This window comes from Alexandromys fortis, unplaced genomic scaffold, assembly GCF_014885135.2.
Source record: "Alexandromys fortis isolate MF-2015 unplaced genomic scaffold, M_Fortis_MF-2015_v1.1 scaffold_10, whole genome shotgun sequence".
NCBI lineage: Eukaryota > Metazoa > Chordata > Mammalia > Rodentia > Cricetidae > Alexandromys > Alexandromys fortis.
Window position 1 is genome coordinate 11,192,836 of NW_026067895.1, and position 22,880 is coordinate 11,215,715.

General features: G+C 47.2%; 1 protein-coding gene across 5 annotated transcripts in view; it reads left to right on the top strand.

Moving 5' to 3' along the window:
* Positions 1-521: 521 nt before the first annotated feature.
* Positions 522-22,880, top strand: part of Smarca2 (SWI/SNF related, matrix associated, actin dependent regulator of chromatin, subfamily a, member 2) — a 164,168-nt gene continuing 141,809 nt past the window's right edge. For 2 of the 5 annotated variants that reach the window (XM_050160511.1, XM_050160540.1), the window contains exons 1-3: positions 522-666; positions 15,568-15,832; positions 19,965-20,094. In XM_050160511.1, coding sequence (XP_050016468.1) covers positions 15,608-15,832; positions 19,965-20,094 — 355 coding nt within the window. In that variant the 5' untranslated portion in view covers positions 522-666; positions 15,568-15,607. Of the gene's footprint in view, positions 667-1,188; positions 1,420-2,306; positions 2,447-2,575; positions 2,950-15,567; positions 15,833-19,964; positions 20,095-22,880 lie in introns of those variants that run through there. The other 3 variants (XM_050160534.1, XM_050160527.1, XM_050160521.1) reach the window with 3 other exon arrangements.

The window sequence follows — 22,880 nt, forward strand, 5'->3', positions numbered from 1 at the left end:
TGCCACTCGGAGCCCTGCCCCCGCCGTCCCCTCCCTTTCTCTCTGCAGGCTCGAGCTGGCTGGCAGGCGCAGGCACACTTAAATTCCAGCACGGTCTCCACATTCCCCCGAACTACTACGCTCTATTACTATGGCTATCCTCCCCTTGGCTCGGGGGCTCCCCTAGCCTCCCCTGAGGAGCTCGGATGATTACAGCCAGCTGAGGGACACGCAGCGCCCGAGTCCAGCTGGGCTGCGGGCTGGCTGCGTGTCCTGCGCAGTTTCTCTGCTCCAGGCACAAACAGAGCGGAGAGCCGGCGCCTCACAGACACACACGGATCCACGCATACAGTAGAGCTGTCTCGATCCACATTCTTGCACACCGCCCCCTGCTCCCCCCCCCCCCCGCGCCCGGAGTCGCTGAGCAAGGCGAGTGACAGGAGCGTCCCGCCAACCCGCGCCGGGTCGGGCAGGGAGGAGCGGCGCGCGGGGCCAACTGCGGCGCGTCTTCCGGCGCCCGTGGAGGCGGCGAGGGTGGGACGCGGGGCGGAGCCCGAGTTTCGGAAGAGGTGGGGACGGCTGTCATCAATGAAGTCATATTCATAATCTAGTCCTCGCTCCCTCTGTTTCTGTACTCTGGGTGACTCAGAGAGGGAAGATTCAGCCAGCACACTGCTCGCGAGCAAGGTAAATATAACTTACAACTCCTTTCTCTTCTCTCCCCGGCTCCGGCCTCCCTGCTGCAGTCGCAGCCGAACCCCTCCGGCACCGCGCCGCCTTCGCCCCGGATTATGCGTCCTTATCCTAATCATTATTTATTGTGCATGCTCGAAGACCAAAACAAACAGGCGGGCCAACCGCTACAACAACAAAAAAGCCCGCCTCTTCCTCGCGGGCCTCAGGTGCTCTAACGACAGCTCCCAGGCGGTGATAGAAGAAACCAGAAAGTTTGAACCGAACCTTGCCATTCTAATAACAACAGTAATAATTACTATTTCAAGGGGGCAAGGGGAATAAATCCCAACGAGCCATAGCCTTGACCCCGGGCAGGCTGACAGCGATGAGCTGCCAACTCAGGGTTGCAACACACTCTCGGCCAGGTTGCACCCCCCCCCCCCTTAAAAGCAGAGGTGGGGAGGGCTGATGGCAGGAGAAGGAGAGAGTCTGGGGGAAAACGGATAGGGAAGCTGGAAGGAAACGCGACAGTTCACTCCGAGCCATCCTCCCCATTAGAGTTGGAAGGAAACGAGAAAGGAGGGCGAAGAGCCCGGGCTGGCGGCAGGGCGCCAACCACACTGCTGCTACTCGCCTCCCAGAGACTTGTTTAAAGGGCTCCGGCTGCGGGGACGCGAGCAGACCTTGGAGGCGGCAGTAGTCCTTGCTGGCTCCCCGAGCAGGCGGCGGCCACCACAGCGGGAGTCAGTGCCTGCGGGCTCGGAGGTGTTGCCTCCACTCCTCGGGTCCCCTCGGGCGGGAGGGGGGCGATGTGTTGACTGGTGACAGGCCTACAGGCGAAGGGGCTGCCCCGGGGGCTGTGGCCGTGGCGCCGCGGACCTCCCTGTCTAGTACCTGGAGGCAGCTCGGGCTGGGGTATGGAAGTTCAGAGAGTCCAACCCTGGTCCCATTGTGGGAGGGTGGAAGAAAGCCCCAAGGAAAGAGGTCCGAGGTGCCCGCAGGGCTCCGTTAGCCTGCCCTCCCCCGCCTCTCTGGTTTGTTTTCTTTTGCTTGTGTCTTTCCTTGGCTTGAGCCGCGGAAGCCGCGGCTGTGGGGCGTCTGGGATGGTCTAGGTGTCAGGGGCGCACAGGGACCCGGGAGAGCCGCGGCGGCTAAGGGCTCGGGAGGCCATGATCCGGATAATCCTCTCTGCCTGACTGTCACAATAGGACCCGTGCGCACCCGGGTAGCGGCCGTGGCTTTCGCCCGGGAAGGGAAAGGGCTGCTACGGGGAGGGAATGGGGGGTGGAGAAGGAGGGAGGCGGGGAGAGCCGGTGGGAGCCTCCTCCCAGCGATGACACTCACCCCTTCCTTCTCGCTCCCTGCTTTCGAGTTTGCTTTATTCCCATCCCAACCTAGTTCACCCCTTCCCCTATCTCCCCCGATGCCGGGTCTCCTCCCCTCCCGTTGGCATCGCAAAACGGCCGGCCACGCCATCTGCAAAGGTGTCGCGATGCACTTCCCCAAATCACCGGTCCAGCTTGCCAGCCCCTGGGCGCCCTCCAGCCACCAAGCGCACACCATCACAGTGCCCCCGGTGCCCTGCACCAGGCCGCGCGGCCTGGACACAGTGACACCGCGCCGGGCGGGTCGCAGCGGTGCGGACTCCAGGAGACACCCGCGCTCCGGTCCGGGCGCTCGCGCCGGTTTCCGGTACCCGCGGGAGATCGCCGGGTGCGGGTGTCTGCGTTCGCCCCCGCCGCCTGGATTACATTATTATTTTTATCCGGGTTGCTGTTCGCTGCGGATGGTGGTGAGCACGGGGCTGGTGGGGCTGCCTGGGGGATGGAGGCGGAGGGAAGTTGGACACCAATCAACCCGGAAAAAAAAAAAGTTTGGCAGGGCCACAAGTCGGGTGGAGGGGCAGGAGGGGGCGGCGGGCTGGCGCGAGTGTGCAGTGCGCTAGGGACCAGTGCGTGGCGAGCTGCGCCGGCTGCTCCTCCCGCCCGAGCCCTCCCGGGAGCCGGACGCAGACCCGCCGGGGTCTGGCGGCGAGAGGGCGGGTGGCAGTGGCGGTGCGTGCGGCTGCGGCGGCGAGGGCGAGTGCGTGGCGCGCGCGAGCGGCGGAGAATCAGGAAGTCACCGCGGTGAAGCGCACAGACATGTTTGATCGCCGTGACATGACGCGCGCGAGGGAGGAAGAGGAGGCGGCGGGGGCAGGGCCGCGGGCACCGGCCTAAGCAGTGGTGTGCACCCCGCTCCCTCGCCGCCCCGGGCGCTGCCAGCCTGAGCCCCGGGCCATTACGAGTCGCCCAGGTAAGGAGCCTGCTCCTCCCGCCGCCGCCACTGCCCGCCGAGCTTTCTAGGTCTTTCTCTTCTCTTCGAGGCCCCCTCCGGTCTCTGGCTCGCCTTCCTAGCAAAGTCAGGCAGGCAATCGATCGCAGGGAAAACTTTCCAGCGGGAGGCACCGCGCGGGGGAGAAGGAGGCCTCGCGGGTGGCTGCTTGTTGTCAGTCCTTTCGGCTCCAGGTCCGGAGAGTCTGCGGCTGTTGCACGTTCAAACTTCGGGCCTTAACGTCCCTCCAACTCTCCAAGGATTTACTCCATTAAGAAAAGAAACATCCCAAGCGGTCCACTCTCGCGCAGGGCATTGGGGTGTTTCAAGCGAAGGAGGAAGGTGTAGGAGTGGAGAGAGCGGGGGTGTAGTGCAGAATCATTCCTCATTCAGTGTCTGCACCGGGTGTTATGTAATTTTAGTAGCACATGGGTGCGAAGCCCACACTGGGCTTCTCTCTCTTTTGTTTATATAACTTTTGGGGAGTTTTGCCAGGCTGTGTCCTTTCCCCCCTCCTCTCCGGTGCGGTGGAGGGAGGTGGTGGAGGGAGGAGTGACCGAGTTAGCAACGTTTTGTAGAGGTGTCAACATTGTGTCCTTTCTAGTCATCACGTTGGCACGTATTCCTTTGTATGCATAACAATGGAGCATAAGGAAGACGTTGAGGACACACGTCTGTTTATTGCGCGGCGTGGTAATGTTTAAGGTCTCAGTTAATTTTCAAACTTCTTTTCACTTTGTTGTATGCCTTGCTTTGTGGAGATAAGTAAGTTGGTTTGAGAGTTGCTTGGGGTTGGATAGCACAGAATTCCTGTCCAAACCACCCAGGACTTAGAAAACAGTGAGAACTCTTCTAATTAATATAAAAGCTACGTTTGATGTTATACGTATGCAGATACTTACCAATGCACGTTCCTGCGTCTTAAGCCTCCCACTCGTGAAGCCACACCTGGAGTTGCTACTCCCTGGGGACTCCTCTGGCCTCCCAGGCTACTCCAAAGCTCAAGCTGGTGGAGGGGTAGGAGGTGTGGCTGGATTGATTCTTAGGTGGCATTATTATGCAAATAGAGACACACTTTGTCTTTTCAGAATCTAATTGCCCTTTTATTCCTCTAGGCTTGCTGACTTGCTTTTAAAATACTGCCTTTGGATAGTGGGGGGGGGGCAATAAAGAGGTGGGGGACTTGGGACCAGGGACAAGAGAGGGTAATTGGGTTAAGGAACAACTATAAACACGTAGGAGAATGCCATAATGAAACCCATTATTTTGTACAGTTAGTGGACACTGAGAAAACAATTTTAAGAAAAAAAATCTCTTAAGAATGTAAAAAAAAACAAAAGGGCTGCAAAATGCTCCCTTCCACCTCAAATGTTAACTACTGTAAAAAGGAGATCTAGAGACACCCTTAATTGTTTATCAGGTAATTATTGCAGTAGGTTGAGGGGTAAATAGTCCACAGGGTGGAGGTACAGCTAGTTTTTGTTTGGGCCTTTGAAAAATGTTGCCATATTGGTAGAGAATTTTTAAATGAGTTAGGATTTGGGTGTCAGAACCTTTGGCAGGGAGGGAGTGACCCCCTCATGCTGCCTTTCTCCCAGGCCTTGCATCACTCAGACCAGCTTTGGCTCTGGCTGCACTGTGGTGTCTCACTGAAAACATTCACCGCTGAGCCTGTTCAAAGCCGTCTTAGATCTTTCCTTTTGTTCTTTTGTAAAGTGGTTTTTTTTTTTTTTCAACATTTCTCATCAAGTTTCTTGAAAAGTGTTCTGGCCAACACCTGAGGCTTAGAATTGACCGCAATAAAAGCGTGCTTCTTGTATGGTTGGCGCTTGAATTCTCTCTTCTATGTACTCCTGACACAGTATACCTAGAAAGTAACCCCTCTGCAGGTAATTATTTAAAGTTCTATTTCTTTGATTAAGTTTAAAATAAACCATTCTGCCAGCAGGGTGTGTTGGGGGTGGGGGAGTCAAAGCACAACTTTCTCTTCTAGAAGGCGGTGGTGGTGCTCTATAATACTGTAATATTTTGACGTCTCATTTTAAAGGTTCATTGTGTTTTGGAGGAGGACCGTAAACAGAGAAGTTTCATAAATTATGAAAGTGGCGCTGTCCTCCAGCATTCCCAGTTTTCTCTCTGCCTTAGAAGTCTTCCTTTGTAAACAAGGCCTTTGTCAAGCCCTCCTAGGTCAGCAGCTTTGTGCTACTCTAGAGATACAATAAATCACTATTTATGACATTTTGACATGCTGCCACGAGGACTGACTTATCTCAGGCACCATGCTGAGGATCGTTTCCCTGTCTCAGCCCTGGGAAGGAGTGCTAGCCAGCCTGAACCACCACAAGTTTTGATTCATACCATTTTTTATACTTAAGATGCTGTAGGAAGTGGACAGTGTGTGTCCCTTTGCATGAGTGGCCTCAGAAAACTGTGGGTCACAGTTCCCTCCTGTGGTAATTTCTAATGAACAAATGAGAAAATGCCCCTCACGAAAAGTTATATTTGGAGGTTACTTTTGATTTTTTTCTTTCATCTTTGAGGGGGGAAAAAAAGTGTGTGTGGAACTTTTAATATCTAGCCAGTTAATAAGATTATGAGTATAATTGGTATAGTATATAGTAATTGGGTATAGAAAATACAGATGCTGGTAATTAATTTATTTGATAGGATGTTTAGGAAGTTGTAGGTGTTGTTATTTTTCTATACAGAAAGTTGTGACTGTGTTTATCAGAGGGGTCTAACACTACACCCTACCAGAGTTTATGAAAGAGCATGTTTATTCGCCTTATCGTGTTATGATGAAAGGGAGCTTACACCCAGGGTTTGAAAGACTTTATGTCTCTGTTACTGTTTTCTTAGAATTTTAGCATTTGTCCATGTTAATTTAGCATCTTTCCTTGAAAGTGTTTGGGGATGGATATATATATCACTTTCAAGTTCTTAAGTTTTCTAAGTAGAGTTTAAATGCTTGGATAATTGTACCTCAGGAAAACATCAGGAAGGGATCCGATGAAGTCCGGTAGCTAAATGGTGAAGTGTTTGAACATTAACCAGAAACCCCTCATTAATTCTCTCACATGATCATCTGGAATGATGAGTCGGATAGTGATACAGAGTTTGATCATTTTTTTCTAATTTGCCAGCCTTCCTGCTCCGATAACCCAACTGCTGGAATTGCAGCTGTGTATTGCCACACCCTGTGCTAAGGATGGAACCCAGGGCTTTGTGTGTATGCCAAGCGAATACCACCCAGCAGCATCCCTAACCCACGGTTTATTTCTGGGGTTCTGGAAAACTTGGTTTGAACTGCGGTAGTTTACTGGTTCCATGAGACCGGTGGGACATTCTGACAGGTATATTCAGGCTATAATTCTGGGCGACTTAAAGCATCTAAGAATTCTGCATTTTTCTGGGGGTAAGCGCCAGTCTTATACCAGTATATGATCTACCTTTGTTCAAACACTACTGTATTTGAAACTCTCCAAAAGAAAGTTATTTAATCTAAGTATGGTCTGGGGTTTGTAACCGATGAATGGAATCCCCAGAGATGAAACTGAGACAGAACAGAGTATAAAGGCCATGAAGGTATAGTTATCCTCCCCTCGCTTTAAAAACTGGATTTGGCATTTGGGAGTTAAAATTATGTAAAAAAGGGAGAGAGAAAAGGCTAACTGAGAACTGTACGTGGAGTGTTGGTACCCAGGTTACCCGAAGGGATCCTCTGGGCATTTGCATTCAGTTGTGCTCTTCTTGCTTGGGATGCTTGTACATTTTTTTGCCTGCTGGATGTGGTCAACTGCAGTTTCTGCCATCCTACTGGGAGATGAGCCATCCCTCTGGAAATTGGATGTCTGGGAGGAAAGCCTCCCCTGCCCCCAGGCTTTTTAACAACTCGACACATAACAGCTTGGCAAATATTTGCTGCTATTCTGTGGTTTGCTGTTCTGTTCTGAATTGCCATTAAGCAAAGTCCAAAATTCTGTTAAAAATTCAGTGGTCAGTATGAAGTGATGTGTTTTCCAGAATGTACTCAAGCATTTAAACACAGAAGCGAGTGACCTGCTGAGCCCTGTGACAGAGGGAGGCCAGGCCACCTCTCTTGACTTCGTGGGACTGATTAAATCTTAGAGTCAGGGGTCAGGGTTGTGTGGGAGAAGAACAGAAATGGGAGTTGCTGATGCAGGTCATCTGGGATCAGAAGAAAAGCCCGAGGTCACAGGGACTAAGCTTGAACAAGCCTTGGGTCGACCGCTGTACCTGTTTGGACTGGTTTGCCTGGACCAAGAGGTCCCGGCAGGAGAGTTTTACAAGATAAAGTTGAAGATTTGTAGAGAGCCAAGATGTCTAGACTAGAGCATGAATATTCTGCCCACTATATGTTGGAGACTTGTCTCTCGGAATTGAATATCTCTATATTATTTGTTTTACATGCATATGTTTTGTCTGCATGTATGCCTATGTACTGTGTGCATGCCTGGTACTCACGGAGGCCAGAAGTTGCCAACAGTCACGAGCCCACCCTGTGGGTGCTGTGAACCAGTCCTTAGGAAGGGCAGCCAGTGCTGTTAACCTCAGGGCCATCTCTCCAGTCTCAGAAAGTTTGAACTATTTGTAACTTGTATATTCAAGTTCACGGCGAGACTTGTAGATCTTCTAAGGATCCTGGCAGTGATGAGCATTTGTCTACCATAATCTCGCAAGGTATCTGCACACCTTATATTTTATTTAGTTCCTCTCAAAGCTAAACTTGTTGCTGGCTTTCCAGTGTGCATCTGCAGTTGGTAAGGAACTTGGAACCCAAAGAGGTTCGGTGGACCTGTTGATTGATGACAGACTCATAAACGGCTGCTCTCAGTTTTTACTGCCGTGAAGTCAAAGGGTTCATTGTTGATTGTGACTGCGTCCGTCAGGGAATGTTGGGCATATTAAAGATCAACTGGGCTAGAGGTGTGCTTTAGTGGTAGAAATATTGCCTAACATACACAGGTTAGGCTCATTCCCTAGGTTCAATCCCCAGTGCCATCAGGCTGTCCATCACATGTACAATCCAGGCTCACTCCCCTCGTAAGCCTAAATGTTGAGTTTTGCTCCTAAATAAAAGTGAGTCTGTCAACCAGATTTTGAAGGCATGCATTTGCTACTTAAAAAAAATATGTTTCGTGTAAAGATGAAATTTTCTTAACAGAAAATGCAGTTGTTTGTTTTCAGCATCCTAAGATGAGATCGCTTTGGGGAAGAGCCTTTATATGTCTGGGATGGACAGGCTTGTACACGATACGCACAAGTGGTTGGTTGTGCTTTGGGATACCCACTTGGAAGCTAGTTTTTGATGGTTTGATTTGCTGGCTGGCTTTTTTTTTTTTTTTTTTTTTTTGGCCAAGGGCCTTAGCAGTGTGTGCTAAACTTTGAGTGAGTTAACCTTTGCTTGTCCCCTAATCCTTGAGTCTCAGATTAGAGAAGGGGTGCTGTTTCTGTATTGAAGGGGCCTCTTATGTTTTGGATTTTCTTATTAACACCCCTTTCCCTGTGTGGGAATGATGGTGGTTCTCTCTAGTGTAGTATAGAGGGCATCACAGGTGGAGGACTAGTGTAGGGTGGGGACTCAGGTGTCTATGGAGATAAGGTGAAGCCAGGATTTAGCCCTAGCAGTGCTGGAGCACCGCAGGGCTGGGGAGGGGGTGGCGGTGGCAGGGTGTGTTGTGTGTGTGTGTGTGTGTGCTAATTAATGAAGCTCAGTTTGTTGTTTATCTGCCCTATAACACCGAGCTTCCTCCCAGCCTTTGCCAGGTCTGATTCTGGGCAAGGACAGGTCCCAAGGCAGTTTATTTAAAGGCAGGGCAGCAACTCAGGCATGTCCTAAATTTGTTTCCCCAATGAAAGAAAGTTCACAGAAGCCCAGTGAACGGAAAAGTTCTCATCCAAGCGCTTCTTAAAACGTATATGACTTCGAACTGAATGGCAAGCCAACATGAATAACCATGAGAATGTTTTCAATGCCTCCCGAGGGTTTGGGTGGAGCAACTTACTTTAGCTTTAGACACAGTATGATTTTTATCACCGTCACAAATTGTATTGGAAACTGTTTACACTTACACTTCTCAGGCCAAGCAGCAGCATGGCCTGCTTGATGTTTAACCATGAGGCGGACAACCTTGGCTTCTGAACAGGAGGCTCCTGGTAGACTTAGTCCTGTATCCTCACTGCCGTCCTCTATACTGCCCACCTACCAATGCTAATGGGGCTTTCTCTGTCCAGTTCTAGGCAAGTTGCTACCTCTTGTGAAGGAGTTCAGTTCCTCTAGAGAGAAGGATATGTAGATAAAAGCCAAGCAGCCCTTCTGATCAGAGACTTCTGACTCAGCAGACAGACACAAAAGGACCCTTATCTTGACTTATCTTCCAAGCCTTATCACTCTCCTGTGACTGCCTGAACGCTGGCAAGGGCTGAGTTATTCTTAGGCCTTGGACTGAGTTCTTATTTATGATGGTCCACCTTTAGCCTGGCCTCCAGTCTTCCTGTAAAGCGAGAGCTGTGAGAGGATTGGCTGGAGTCCTGGGCTGTCTCCAGGCTTCCTTAGGAGCTCTGGTGAAGGGCACTTGAGGAGGTATTGCTCAAGTTAGTGCACACTCCACAACTCTCCTTGTTTCTAGAAAGTTCTAATTTTTTGTTTTCATGTCTCCAACAACCCTTCCCAGAGTCTTTTCCTCCTCATTGAGTATTATTCTTCCCTCCCCGCCCCCATTGCCTTGGCGACATTTAGCTGCACCCATACTAGTTCTGGATGGTCTTCCATCTTTTTCTCTTGTTGCCATTTCTGCATAAATTTCCTGTTAGGGCTCTGTGTGTATGTGTGCGTGTGTGTGTGCGCGTGCGCGCGTGCGTGCGTGTCTGTCTGTCTGTCACTATTGTTCTCCTTAACTCCACTCTGCCCGAGACAGTCAGTAGAATTGAGAATAAATATAAAAAATGGATCTTTTGGTGTTGGATTAAGCATCAAAACACTTTTGGGTAATGATGTTTTCACCTCAGAATCTCTTTAGGATTTGGCCTCTCTTTTACTCCATCCCGTGATAAATAAAAATATTGTCCCAGCCAAATCCTAGCCCTTGCAAAACACCTGTGGCATTGTTTCCATCTTTGTTCTTTGTCTCCCATTTTCTACCCCTGGCTGGCCCCAGCAGTGGAACACATTACAGAGGTGCAGGGCTCAAGCTGAGGCATGCTGCCCCTGAATCAGTGTGGTCAAGACTGGCCACTGGCCAGCTTCTCCTGGTTGTGTCCTGAGGGATCTCAGTCCCTTTCTTTGGTCTCAAGTTAGCCCGACAATCCCATTGCTTATGTTTTACATTTTTTAATACGTATAAATCCACGACTGCATTCTGCTTATTATTTTCATCTGGATTCTCTGAGACGTTGTAAAACACATACCTGGTGGTGGTGGTGGTGGGCACAGGAGTTCTGGAGGTGCGACATTGCACGACCCCCAGGGATTTGGACATAATGGGGAAGGAATGAAGAGAGGAGAAGCACGCACACAGGTGCTTCAGGAGGAACCGCAGCAGCCGGGACAGTCAGCATGTTTGGTATAGAGAATTGAATGGAGAGGCAGGGCTACTGAATACCGTTGGAGAATGAGATGGGGTTATTGTATACAGATAAACAAGGAAGCAGGGTTTATGGTATACAGCGGGATCCAGCGGGATCAAGGAGACCAGTTTAGTTCATCTCAGTAGAAGCAGTCTCAAAGGGAAGCAGTCTTGAAGCTAGAAGCATCTGGGATTGGGGAGAGACAGCTATGGTGAACATTTTCCGCACACTGTCAATATTTGCACCAGGCCCCCGAGAATGGCTTTGACGTCCCTCTGAGCCCGAGACATGGTACTTGACATGTCTCGTGTGAACAACACATGTTCACTCAGGAATCCAGTCCCCCATGGCTTTCTCCACTCCCTTAACTCTTCAGGAAAGTAGAGAGCCCAGCTAGCCTTGATTGGATGGGGTGGGCAGCCTCGACAAAAATAGCTTTCTCCAGAGTGGAGGTGTGGGGATTTAGAAATATAGTAAAGAATACGAAGACGTGAATGAAAATAATAAAACCCAAAAACATATAGGATTGTATTGGGAGGGAATTTCTCAGTGAGTGCTGAAAATTCACCCATGTTTAATTTCCAACTGGTTAATAGACCCCTGACCCCAAAAGGTTGGAGTAATAAGACAAAAGGCTGTATTAACATACAAATTGAAAGCCTTGGGCTGTGTTCATCCCAGGGACTTAGACCAAACACTCCCTGGGCAAACCACTCCCTGGGTGCAATCCCAAGTGAATGAAAATCACTTGGGATTTATGGGAATTTACTTGGATCCTTAGACTTTTGTTTTAGGTTGGAACCTACTACTCCACTCTTCCAGAAGCCAGGGGTCTAGCAACTAGTTGCACCTGTTGACAATACCTTGACAGTGCAGAACTCTTCAGAGAGCAGAGGGAGTACAACTAGATGGGACCTTTGTTTGAGTTAGAAGCGGACTAACCATGAATGAACTAAAAACAAGTCCCAAACTCTCTGACCTTTGGCCTTCACAGGGTGATGGTGATGGACTTGCCCTGGTAGGTCCCCTGCTTAGTTGGTGCATTGAGAGTCAAAGGATAAAAAGTGTTCTATGAGAAATTCTACTCCTGCGACCCAAGTGACTTTGCACCAGCCAGCCTCTTTCCTGCCTCCACTTTTCCATGGGAGCCTGACACACTGTCCCCTTCACTCAAGGGACTGGAATGAGTATGAAGCGCTTGAGGTGTGTTTAACTCCCACCACCCACATGCAGGTCCTTGGAATGTCCTGGGTTGCAATTAGACTAGAGCCTTACATTTTGTCTGGGTTGTCATAGTTGGGGTGGTGACCCTTAAAATTCCATGGATTTAAACTCCTTTTACTATGCAGATGGAGGTGCCCAGCCCTTTTCAGCATGAGAGGGGGAAGGGCCAGGGAGTCTGGGGCTGATGGCTGTGGGGTTTGGAGTTGTGGGAAGTGCAGCCGTGGCCTTTTGCTTTGAAAAACACGCCCTCCCCAGTTGTAAAGGCAAAAATGCCTGAATGGGAAGATAGGGTGTACTGCTGAAGAATTCTTGCCAAGAACACAGTGGCCTGGCCCTCAGGGAGTCCTAGTCTGAGGCCGAGGGTAACAGGGCAGGGAGGGGAGGGGGCTGCCTTTGCCAGCGTCTGGGCGGCAGCTGTGCTCTCTCCCCCAGGCTTATTTCCTTCAGTGTGTTCATCTTTGTGGAATAGGTTGTTCCCATCGGAGACAAGGCCCAGCTCTGTCCCCAGCAGACAACAGTGATAGATTGTCAGTCTCCTAACTTGGCCAAACTCTCTCCCAGACTGAGCCCTGCTCCTCTCCCACCGTGTTCTGTGACCACCCTGTCATCATCTCCACCACCAGGTGCTTTGAAGGAGGAAGAAAGGGGCAAGGATTTGAGTGGACATGATGGCCACAAGGGAAGTTGAGTTGACCAGCCTAGACTTGAAGCCCTCATGGCTGACTCAGTGATAACATGTCCTCTGCCTTGAGATTTGTACCTTTGTAATTTGTAGCCCTGCGTGTCTTTATAATAGGAAATTGTGCATTTGAGCTAAATAATGAAGTTGCCAGCAGAAATGTAGAGGAAGAATCAGCCTAGGACTGCTGGCCTCGGCTCTGTGAGGTCCTCTTCCCGGCTGTGCTTGAGTGATGGACAGTCCTGGTGTTGACATAGAGGCCCCTTCAGGAGCTCTGTCAAGCACTGGGTCAGACGGGGACGTTGAGGTCATCTGGATGATGGTAGACACCAAGTCATAGATAGATGGAGGGGTCATTTGAGATATTCCCCTCCTAAGCCTCGAGAGAACCAAAGGACCCCAAGGGAAAGTACCTTTCCAGCATTCCAGGGTAGTAGTCTTGACACAGAACTCAGATCTCTGGGTTCCTAGTTGAGGTGGAGGTCAGCCATCATCACCTTCCAGTTCTGAGAGTCTAATCTTTACCATTCCCTAGTCACATGACCCAGGGTTAACCTATCCTGCCTCTCTTAGACCTATGCACTCATTACATCCATGAGCCGACGGAATCTCTTATCGTGGAGTTTCCATGTTATATATTCCACTTATGTGCTCCAAAGCCTCCCTCTTCCCTCCACAGATATTTTTCCTCGTAAGAAGTTTAGTTTCCATAAAAAAAAAAAAAGAGGAATATTTATTTGGAGTTGTATGTGTTTTACAACATCTCAGAGAATCCAGATGAAAATAATAAGCAGAATGCAGTCATGGATTTATACGTATTAAAAAATGTAAAACGTAAGCAGTAGGACTGTCAGGCTAACTTGAGTGTTTCTGTTTTCATTGTTCAAACTTGTGCTATATTACCAAAATACCTATTGAAGCTGATTTCACAACAAACCATAACAGGAACTAAGTAATTTCCTTTAATTCACTAAAAAAATGAAGGGGTGTTTCAGTTTGTTGATATCCACGGCTGAACGTTCTAACTTGTAGTGCCTGCGGACTGACGTCAGCTCCCTGAGTTTAAAGAGCTGACCGAGCATGTGTGTGTTTATGTGCGAGGTAGGTGGAAGGCAAACACAAAAGTTACTTCCACCTGCTTTGTTAATCATAAAAAAATAAATAACATTTGGTTCGTAGGGCATTTAAGGTTATAATTTACCCCAGACCCTTCTCTGTTTGAGGAAGCATTTATATTGAATTCCCATTTTAACCTCAATGTGTTCGCCAGAGTGGCCTATGTTTCTGCCTACCTTTTAAAAATGTTTATATATACACCCCGGACACTGGCTGCTCTTTAGTTTTTATTCACATTATTAATTGAATCAACTTGCTCTTGGAATTTTGTCAGCTGTTTATTCACTGAGGTTTTGTTTGTGTTTGTTTTGTGACGCGGTCCTCACTCTGTAGCCCAGGCTGGCCCATGTGTCCCAGTGATGCGTCCTAAACATCCCAAGTGCTGCTCTTGTAGGTGTGAAGTGTCAGGCCCAACTATTATCGGGTATTTTCCTAGCCCAGAGCACATGCAGATTGAAGGTGCAGGGGATACAGGATGGAAGAGCAGGGTGCTCTTTTGTGGGGCTTGCTGTATAGAGGTTCAGTCATGGAACAGGAATAGAGCCGATGAGGGTTTTTCACCTCCCACTTCCGTCTGATTGCATCTCTGCCATTGCATGCTAGGTATTCGAGTCACTTGGGGGGTGGGGCGGCGCCACTCTGTGTTTTGTGAGGTTGACAGCAAAAGTGTTTTCCCTGTGTACACGTGGGCCAGCGGGACAGCTCCTGAACATGGAGCAGGTATTACTGTAGTGGCATTCAGCTGTGTTGCTAGGACTGTCAATCTCTACGGGAATTCGGAAGACATCTCATTTACTCATTTTGTCTCGTTAATTATCATAGGTGCCTGACTCAGTCAGTTATTTCCTAGTGGGGGGAATGCTGGGAAGGCTTGGAGGCTGGGTGACAGAGTAGCACACAGTTGAGTCTGGAGAAACATAATGTCCATTCCTAAACACAGACAGCTACCCTCTGGCACCCTTGACCAGAGGCCTAGCACAAATCAGGAACATAGCAGTCCAAGTGGTTACTTGGTTTCTGTTACTTGTCTGGGAGGAGGCTGAGTTGTCTTTGTTCCTTTTGATGACTTCTGGTTCAGTAGATGTGGTTGGTGGACAAGGCATGCAGACTGTGGTAGTTTTGGGCTTTGTTGTTTTTCTTTTTTGTATGTGCTATCTCATCTGACTCCAGGAAGTATCGAGAACTTACCTAGTAATGAACCCATACTAGTATGATCCCCATAACTTGCTTGCTTCTTTCCTTCCTACCTTTCTTTATTTCAAGACAGGGTCTCTCTGTGTAGCCCTGGAACTTGCTCTGTAGACTAGGCTGGCTTCAAACTCACAGAGACCAACTTGCCTCTGCCTCCCAAGTGCTAGGTTTAAGGTGTGTGCCACCACCTCCCGGCTATCTTTCTTCTTTTTCTATAATGGGACTTTTCGTTTTATTATGAATTGGTAGACTTGAATCTCCCCCCACCCCTTGGTCACCTAGAATTCCCACCCCCTTAGTCATCTAGAATTCTTTGTGAAGTTTTTATTGCCTTGTTGACTTAGGAAAATGAGTCTTGGAGGGGTCCTTATTTGTAAAGGATTTTCTATTCCAGTAGTATGGGAAGTAGGGGTGGAGGCAGGCAGGGCTTAGTGACTTCTAAGGTGTCTAAGCCCGTCTATAATGAAGAGTGTCTGTTGTGTTTAGTCATACATTCAAACTTGTTTAGATCCTGCTTATGTGTTAAATTCCAGTTGCTCCAGCCAGTCTCTCTGTATCCTGGATGATTTATGTTTCTGGGGAATCACTTAGAGCATGTGTTTTTTAAAACAAGTGGTCTTCATAAAGACTGGGGCCCAGGGATATATATCACACTCATTCAGACATCTGGAGGAGACAGGGTAGCTCTGTTTGATGTTAGTTATAGAAATGGCACCATCGAATTCTAACAACTGTTTTATTTGGATCTGGACACCATGTTTAAAACAACCCTTTCTTTTCTTTCCTTTCCCCCTTCTCACCAGCTTAGTGTCACTCTGCCGACTGGCAGAGCAGGAGAAGTAGATGTCCACACCTACAGACCCAGCTGCGATGCCCCACCCGGGGCCCTCCCCAGGGCCCGGACCCTCTCCTGGACCAATTCTGGGACCTAGTCCAGGACCAGGACCATCTCCAGGTTCTGTCCACAGCATGATGGGGCCCAGTCCTGGACCCCCCAGTGTCTCACATCCTATGTCAACAATGGGCTCCGCAGACTTCCCACAGGAAGGCATGCACCAAATGCATAAGGTAAGATTTTGAGCATTCCTTCCCACTTGACCTGTCTTCCCAGGCCTGGCTGGGTACCGTCCTGTCCTGATGACTCTCCTGCTTTTTCCTGTTGTTAACATGAGGATCTAGTTAGAAATCTGTGTTAGTTTGCAGCTGGGCATTGTAATCCCTGCACTAGGGAGGCAGAGGCAGGTGGATCTCTGTGAGTTCAAGGCCAGCCTGGTCTACAACAGATAGTTCCAGAACAGGCTCCAAAGTTATAGAGAAACCGTGTCTCGAAAAACAAAAACAAACAAACAACAAACAAAAGAGAAATCTGTGTTAATTTGCCTGTTATTAAAAGCATACCTCTAATCCTAGTTCTTGGCATATTGAAGCAAGAGGATCATGCATTTGAGGCCAACCTGGACTATGTAAGGAGATTCTGTCTCAAGAAAAACAAAAACAAAAAACCAAGCATCCCCAAACTAATGTAAAACCATTCCTGTACTTTCGCTGTTATAGATGGCCCGGTAATAAAGATGTCTTTTTAAAATACAAAGAATTAGTGGGTCAAAGGTATTTTGTCTTGGTGGTTAAGTCCATTAGTAAATAAAACTCCCCCCTCCATGTCTTATATAATTTTATCATCCGTAAATCAATATATTGAAAATTTCTTCTTCCCTAAAAATATTGAAATTTATTTGATAAAACTAGATCTTTAAGAGTGGCAGGTCAAAGTCTTTTTCTAAAGATATTTCAGGGCCTGGAGAAATGGATCAGCAGTTAAGATTATTTGCTGTTCTTGCAGGACTGACATTGGGCCGCCAACCCCCACCTGTGACTGCAGCTGCAGTGATCTGACTTCCTTTCCTGGACTCCTCAGGCATCCCAAGTGTGGCACACACAAAGAATAAATAAATAGATACCATATTTAAGTATTTTTCAAAAGACTTTATTAAAATTGAATAGTTTCTAGGGAATTCTTCCCATTTTGGTTTATTGAGATAGGTAGGTAGCTCAGGTTGGTCCCAGAGTCTCTCTCCACAGTCCTGCTCAGTCTCCAGGGTGGTGGGTGAGCTGCCGTGGGAAATCTTGGGAATTCTCTGTCTCTGAAGCAGCCTCACTCTGGATCAGAAGATCTGCTTGTTCATTTCTAGAATAGTTTCTAGCGATCCCCTCCCTATGAGATCTTTGTGGTGAGGATGATCACATAGGTACTGTTTGGCCTTGAGCCCGTATAGGAAATGCTAAAGATAGCCTCTTTGAGTAAGAAAGTTTCTCTTTGAGTCTTTCTTTGAAGGTTAGCCAATCAAAGAAAACCAATAAGGGCATCCTGTGTTCTTGAAAGTCTTGCCTCATGAGGCAAGTGCGGGCTTTGCATCCCTGCAGATGATGTCACATGCGGGGCTGTCCCTATCCATGCAGCATGGATGCCCACATCCTCTGGAGAAAGAGCCAACGGCATATAAGAGATTTCTCCTGAGGAACTGGCCTCTGGAGAAGTTTCACAGTTTGCAGTCAGCAGGCTGGAGACCCAGAGGAGCCAGTGGGAATGTGTAAGGCCAATCCTGTAAGCTCCGGTGGAAGGTCAGGAGACCCACTTCTACAGACCTGCGCCCGACCTGTGCCTTTTCTTGTCTTCAGCCTCTGCACGAATTTGGGATGATGCCCGCTGCGTAGGCCAGGGTTCGCTGCTTTCCTCAGTTTCTATTCAAATGCTAACCTTATCTGGAAACCCCATGAAGACACACCCAGATATAAACCTCACCAAGTATTCAGATACCAGTGGTCAAGGTTTCACGGAAAGTTAGCCGTCACAGTAGACCAGTGCTACGAGACACTCATTTGAAACAAAAGCATCTTCAGCAGAAGGGGTGGGTCTTACCTCACTCTGTAGGACTTCAGGTCATTTTCACGGTAGGGCATTAGAATCCCAAAGGGAAGGTCTACTTATAAAAGTCACTTGATGATTTCCAAATATTGTGATTGCCAACTATTTGCTTATCGTGAAAAGTGGAGCAGTACCAAGAAAAACGAGTGAGTTAGTTACCCACGTAAACAGCTGGACATGCATTCTACACCTTCCTTTTTTCCGTATTTGGCAACAGGACAGGCTCAGCATACGTATGCATAGGCAGCTGTGGGCTTTTTTCTAATCACAGCCCCATGCTGTCTCTATTGATAGCCCTGAAACATCCTCTTTTTATTTAAAGATGTACTTCTGTAGTATCCCCAAGTTTGCGTGCCCCTCTTTTCCTTTTTTTTCTTTTTGGTTTGTTTGTTGGTGATAGAGTCTCACGTACCTCATGGTAGCCTTGACATCACTGTGTAACCCAGAGTGGCCTTGGACTCCTCTCCTCCTTCCACCTCTGGACTGCTGCTGGGATTACAAGTCTGCGTCATCATGCCTGGCTGCCCTCCTTAAAAAAAAAAAAAAAAAAAAAAAAAAAACTGTGTTTGACCTGTCATGTCTACAGAACCAAAGCCTCTTACTTTCCATGACATATTATGGGTTGACATCTTGGCGTCCTGAAGTCATTGAGTCAGCTCCTGTTCTGTTAACTTCGGGATGTATTCTAGATCTGCTTTGCTTTCGTGGACTCTGTCCCTGTGTCACAGAACCTTGGGATGACCTGAGGATAAAGGCCTCACCTTCCAAAAGAAAGAAAAAAATGTGGAGTACATGTTTAGTTAACCTTTGTGATTGAAGCCTTTAAAAATTAAATGTGTGGGTGATGCTTGGTCCTGCCCTGCTTTTCTATTGGGCAGTCTTATTGATTGTCATCTCTTCTGGCCCATGGCTTTTGTCCCGTGATCTGTTCTCTCACTATTTTCTACACTCCTGGGTACTCCCTTTTGTTTGGTGTTGGCTTTGCCTGTGAGCTCTACAGTTTTTCCTCTTGAGCCCTGCAGATGTTACCACCCCATTCCCCCCACTTGCAGCCCCTGAGAGAGCTCTCTGCCTGAGGACCTGGGTGAACCCGGGAAGCACACACCTGCAGGCCAGATGCCTTCACTTTCTTCCTTCTTTTTTAGGTGGCTGTGCTCCTTGTCTTCCTCCTCCATCTCCCTCTGAGCTTCAGCTTTTTGCTTTTCAACATCACTGAAAATAAGTAAACAAGTGGCCTAAATACATCTGCTGCATGGCTTTGATTTCCTCTCTATTATTACTACTTAACAGACTCAGTGACACTCTTTATACCAGATTCTTCCCATTTTTCTTCGGAGCATCCTCTTTATGGTAAAATTTCCCTCTTTTCAAGTGCACGCTTTTGACTCTGCAGAAATTAACTTTCTTTTCTCCAAAACTGCAAACACTCATACTTTCTTGCTTGAAGTCATTTGGTTTTTATAAACTCTTGGAAATGTTCCTTCCAGGCTGTTTGGAAAATTGCTATTACAGTTGGGGGAAGAATAGACTTTTCCTTTTCTAAGCGCATGCTCCCTTGCCTGATTCTGGATTGGATTAACATCAGTTCAGTCGCTATGTATTGTATGTCTATCACGCTCTGGGCCTCAGGTCCAATGTCCAGCCCCTGTGCTTGTTATTAATTTCCAGCCTGTGCCTTTAGCTTCTTCTTCTTCCCTCCCCCTGCAGCATATCTCTCCCCCCACACCCCCCTGCTTTCACTCCCTCCTTTTCAGTACTCACCCCCCATTGCTTCTGGGCCCTCTGTATGTTCTTCTCCTTCCCAACTGCCATAGAACCTTCCGGTTCAACTTTTTAACTTTCCTTAGTTCATTCATCCAGTGAAGAAAAATTCCCAGGAAAATAGGTCACCTCAGACATTTCATGTAGCCTTCATTTGGACTCCAGAATAAGTTCAATACGCAACGGGTTTCACGCTTTATTTACAGAGGTATGAGCGGGAGTATAGTCATCTGCCCTGTGAACGGTACTTTTGAATTGTCAGGCTTAAAACAGATTGTAACATTGGTCAAAGAATGAAACGGTTTTTAAAGCCTTATTTTTTGACTTAGAGAGGTTTTGCTCATCCTATTGGTGTGGTCTTTCTTATTTTACTTATGAAGTCCATAATATAGGACTGTAGAAGAGACAGTAGATAGTTGTATCATATCTTTAAAGACTGGAGGTATCTTCTGGTGGTCTTGTTAGAAATACTCTGCCTTATGGACGTGTCTAATGGATGCCCTGTGCATGTTTCAGCCCATGGATGGGATACATGACAAGGGGATTGTCGACGATGTCCACTGTGGATCTATGAAGAGCACCAGCCTGCGGACACCACACCCAGGAATGGGCCCTCCACAGAGCCCAATGGATCAGCACAGCCAAGGTTTGTGTCCTCTGCACAGTGGAGTTTTGTCTTCGTACCATACAATTTTAGTCTTTCCTGGTGGTAGTTTAATTACGGCTTTAACCTAGGTGTTTAAAGATGGTTAAATCCAGTTAGCTTTCTTTCTCTGGAGAAATCTGCTACCCTCTTCACCTAACCAAAAAAAAAAAAAAATTACTCATCTGGGTAATTTTATTTTCAAAGTCCTAGTAATTTTACCAACCTAATTCATCCAAATATGCTATTCGGAGCTTCATGTCATTTATCGAGAATCTTTATTATGATCTTGTAAAGGTAAATGATGTCACACCCAACTCATTGAGGGAGCTAAAGTTTAGGGAGTTTCCTTATTTCTATGACTATACATAGCCGGTAATTGATAAAGGCCAAAAGGGAATCTAGTCTCTGTCAACAGCAGCATGTAAAAGTAAGATGAACTAAACCCCTGTGACCCTTGAGGTGACACTTACATACTGGGTCAAAGGTGATGTTTTCTGTTAGCGAAACTACCTGCCTTTCTTGTTAGGTGACTCTGTAGGTCTCCTAGGCTTGCAGTAGCAAGTAACTGTTGCCCAAAACAAACCTAACCTCTCTCGTAGATCTAGGGACAAATAGTTCATGACAAAGGTGTCAAGAAAGACTGTTATCTCTAAAGGTTCCAGAGACGAATCCTCCCCTGCTCCTGCTGATTGCAGTAAACCTTGGCATTCACAAAACATTCCAGTCTCCACCTCCATCACCACCACAAGGCATTTTCACTGTCTGTCTCAGTAGCCAGCTCTTCTGATATTTGGGTCAAGATGGATCCTAATCTAGTAGAACTTCTTTATTTGGTGACATCGCATTGACCCTCTATCCAGAAGATGTGGTATTCATAGGTAGAGAGGGTCGGCTATCAATGTGTATTTCTTTGTGGGGAGCAAGGCACACAATTCAACCCTTCGCCGTAGCCAATTAATATGTGAATTTTTCTCCTTCACGTCATTGATGTCATGTCTCCTTCCTTCGCTATTGAAGGGATATCAAGATACTTCAGAGCCATTAAAATACACCATAGCTTGCTTTCAGAAACATCATTTGGTCATTTTCACACAAGAAGGCCATGTATTCATCTAGGGTCGGCTGACACTGGTATGTGGCTATTCTTCTGGGACACCGTGGTTTGCTCGTCATAATACTTCCCTGTAATTAATAAGTGTTTAAGTTTCCCTCCATTTACAGTGGGATTGTGATAGAAAAACTTGGCTGGGAGGATTTAGAGAGCTGAGTTCATAGTTACCTTCTTTCTGAAATATAAATCAGAGGCTGTGGAGACTGGCATCTGGGTGTCCCTCTGTTATCTGCAGCCTTGAACATCCTAGGGTCTGATGTGAATCTTGTTGGCAGGCGAGATGATGCATGAAATCTTGACCTTGTAGAAAACTAATCTGAAACTTTTGAAGGCCCGGAAGGAGAAGTTGGACTCATGAGTGCTGAGAATGAATTGTGACGACAGATTCAGGTTCGCCGGTTAAGTTCTGAGGGGGCCATGTGTGCGCATAGCCATAATGAGACCACAGTTTTAGTACCTGCAAGGTCTGGAGGAATTGCATGCAGTCAGTCAGTCCTAAGGCCATATAGGAGCTTGAACGTGTTCTGCTCCGGACATTGTCCTACATGTGGAGGTGATGCTGAGTGATAGCTCTCGAACAAAGGAACGATGACCCCTGATTGTTAAAACTGAGAACAATTTCACGTTGGTTTCTCCTAAAAACTCTCCGGTAGCTTGGCTCCCCTTCCTATATTAAGAATATCCTATTTACCGTTGGATTTCCAGTGCTTGGCCGGATGGCCAGTGCATGACTCTATGCACACTCAGTAAACAGTTCCATTAGATACAAAAACAAATTGTACACTTTGAACTAGAGCTCAGTTTTTGTGTAAATTACACTAGTTATTGGGAGGTCCTTTAGTCAGTGGATCAGAACTAGACTGTACTGTTATTCCATAGAAAAGTACCCTGTAGACTGGGGAGTAAATTATTTATAAGTTGTGTGTGTGTTTAAATAAAGCAGTATTAGTATAATGCATTTGTGTTCTAAGGAATGATCTAAAAAGAATTTCGACTTAGTAATAGTATGCATCTTAAAAATCCCATTGTGGGAACTTCTTCCTAAACACACAGGTATAGAGAGGTCCGTCTTATAGCTGTTACCAGTTCAATACATGCTAAGTGACTTTAGGGCGTTGGTTGGAAGGCAAAACCATTTCTCTCAGTGTACCTCATGGTCACTGAATGAGTGAAAATGAAAGCTTTGTTTCTTTTTAGCACAGTGGTTTGAGAATGCCTTTATAGGCATGTGTGTGTGTGTGTGTGTATACACGTATATGGCTAGTACATATAAAATTGGTATTTAAAAAGTTTGAGAATATTAAAGAAGAGAGAGAACCTATTGCTTCTCTCTATGGCAAGGTGAAACTTGAGTGATAGTAACTCTTGAAGACTAGTGAAGGAAAACTGCCATTTTTTGTCATGCTTTGGATGAGGAAATCAGATAAAACTTCCAGAAGAGTGGCATCTACATCCATGGTGTCGTCTTCAGGCAAGTGTCTACTCATTGGAGGCCATTTCTTCCTGCTGTTTCCTCAGCGAAGGACAATTACCAAGATAGGTTATGCCGATGCACCGTTTAGATTCTGTTTTTCCTCAAGTTTTATGGGATGTTACTCATGAAGGAAAAAAAAAAAACCCTCTCTGAGGCTGAGCCACTGTCATATTTTTAATGTCACAGTGACAGAGTGATTCT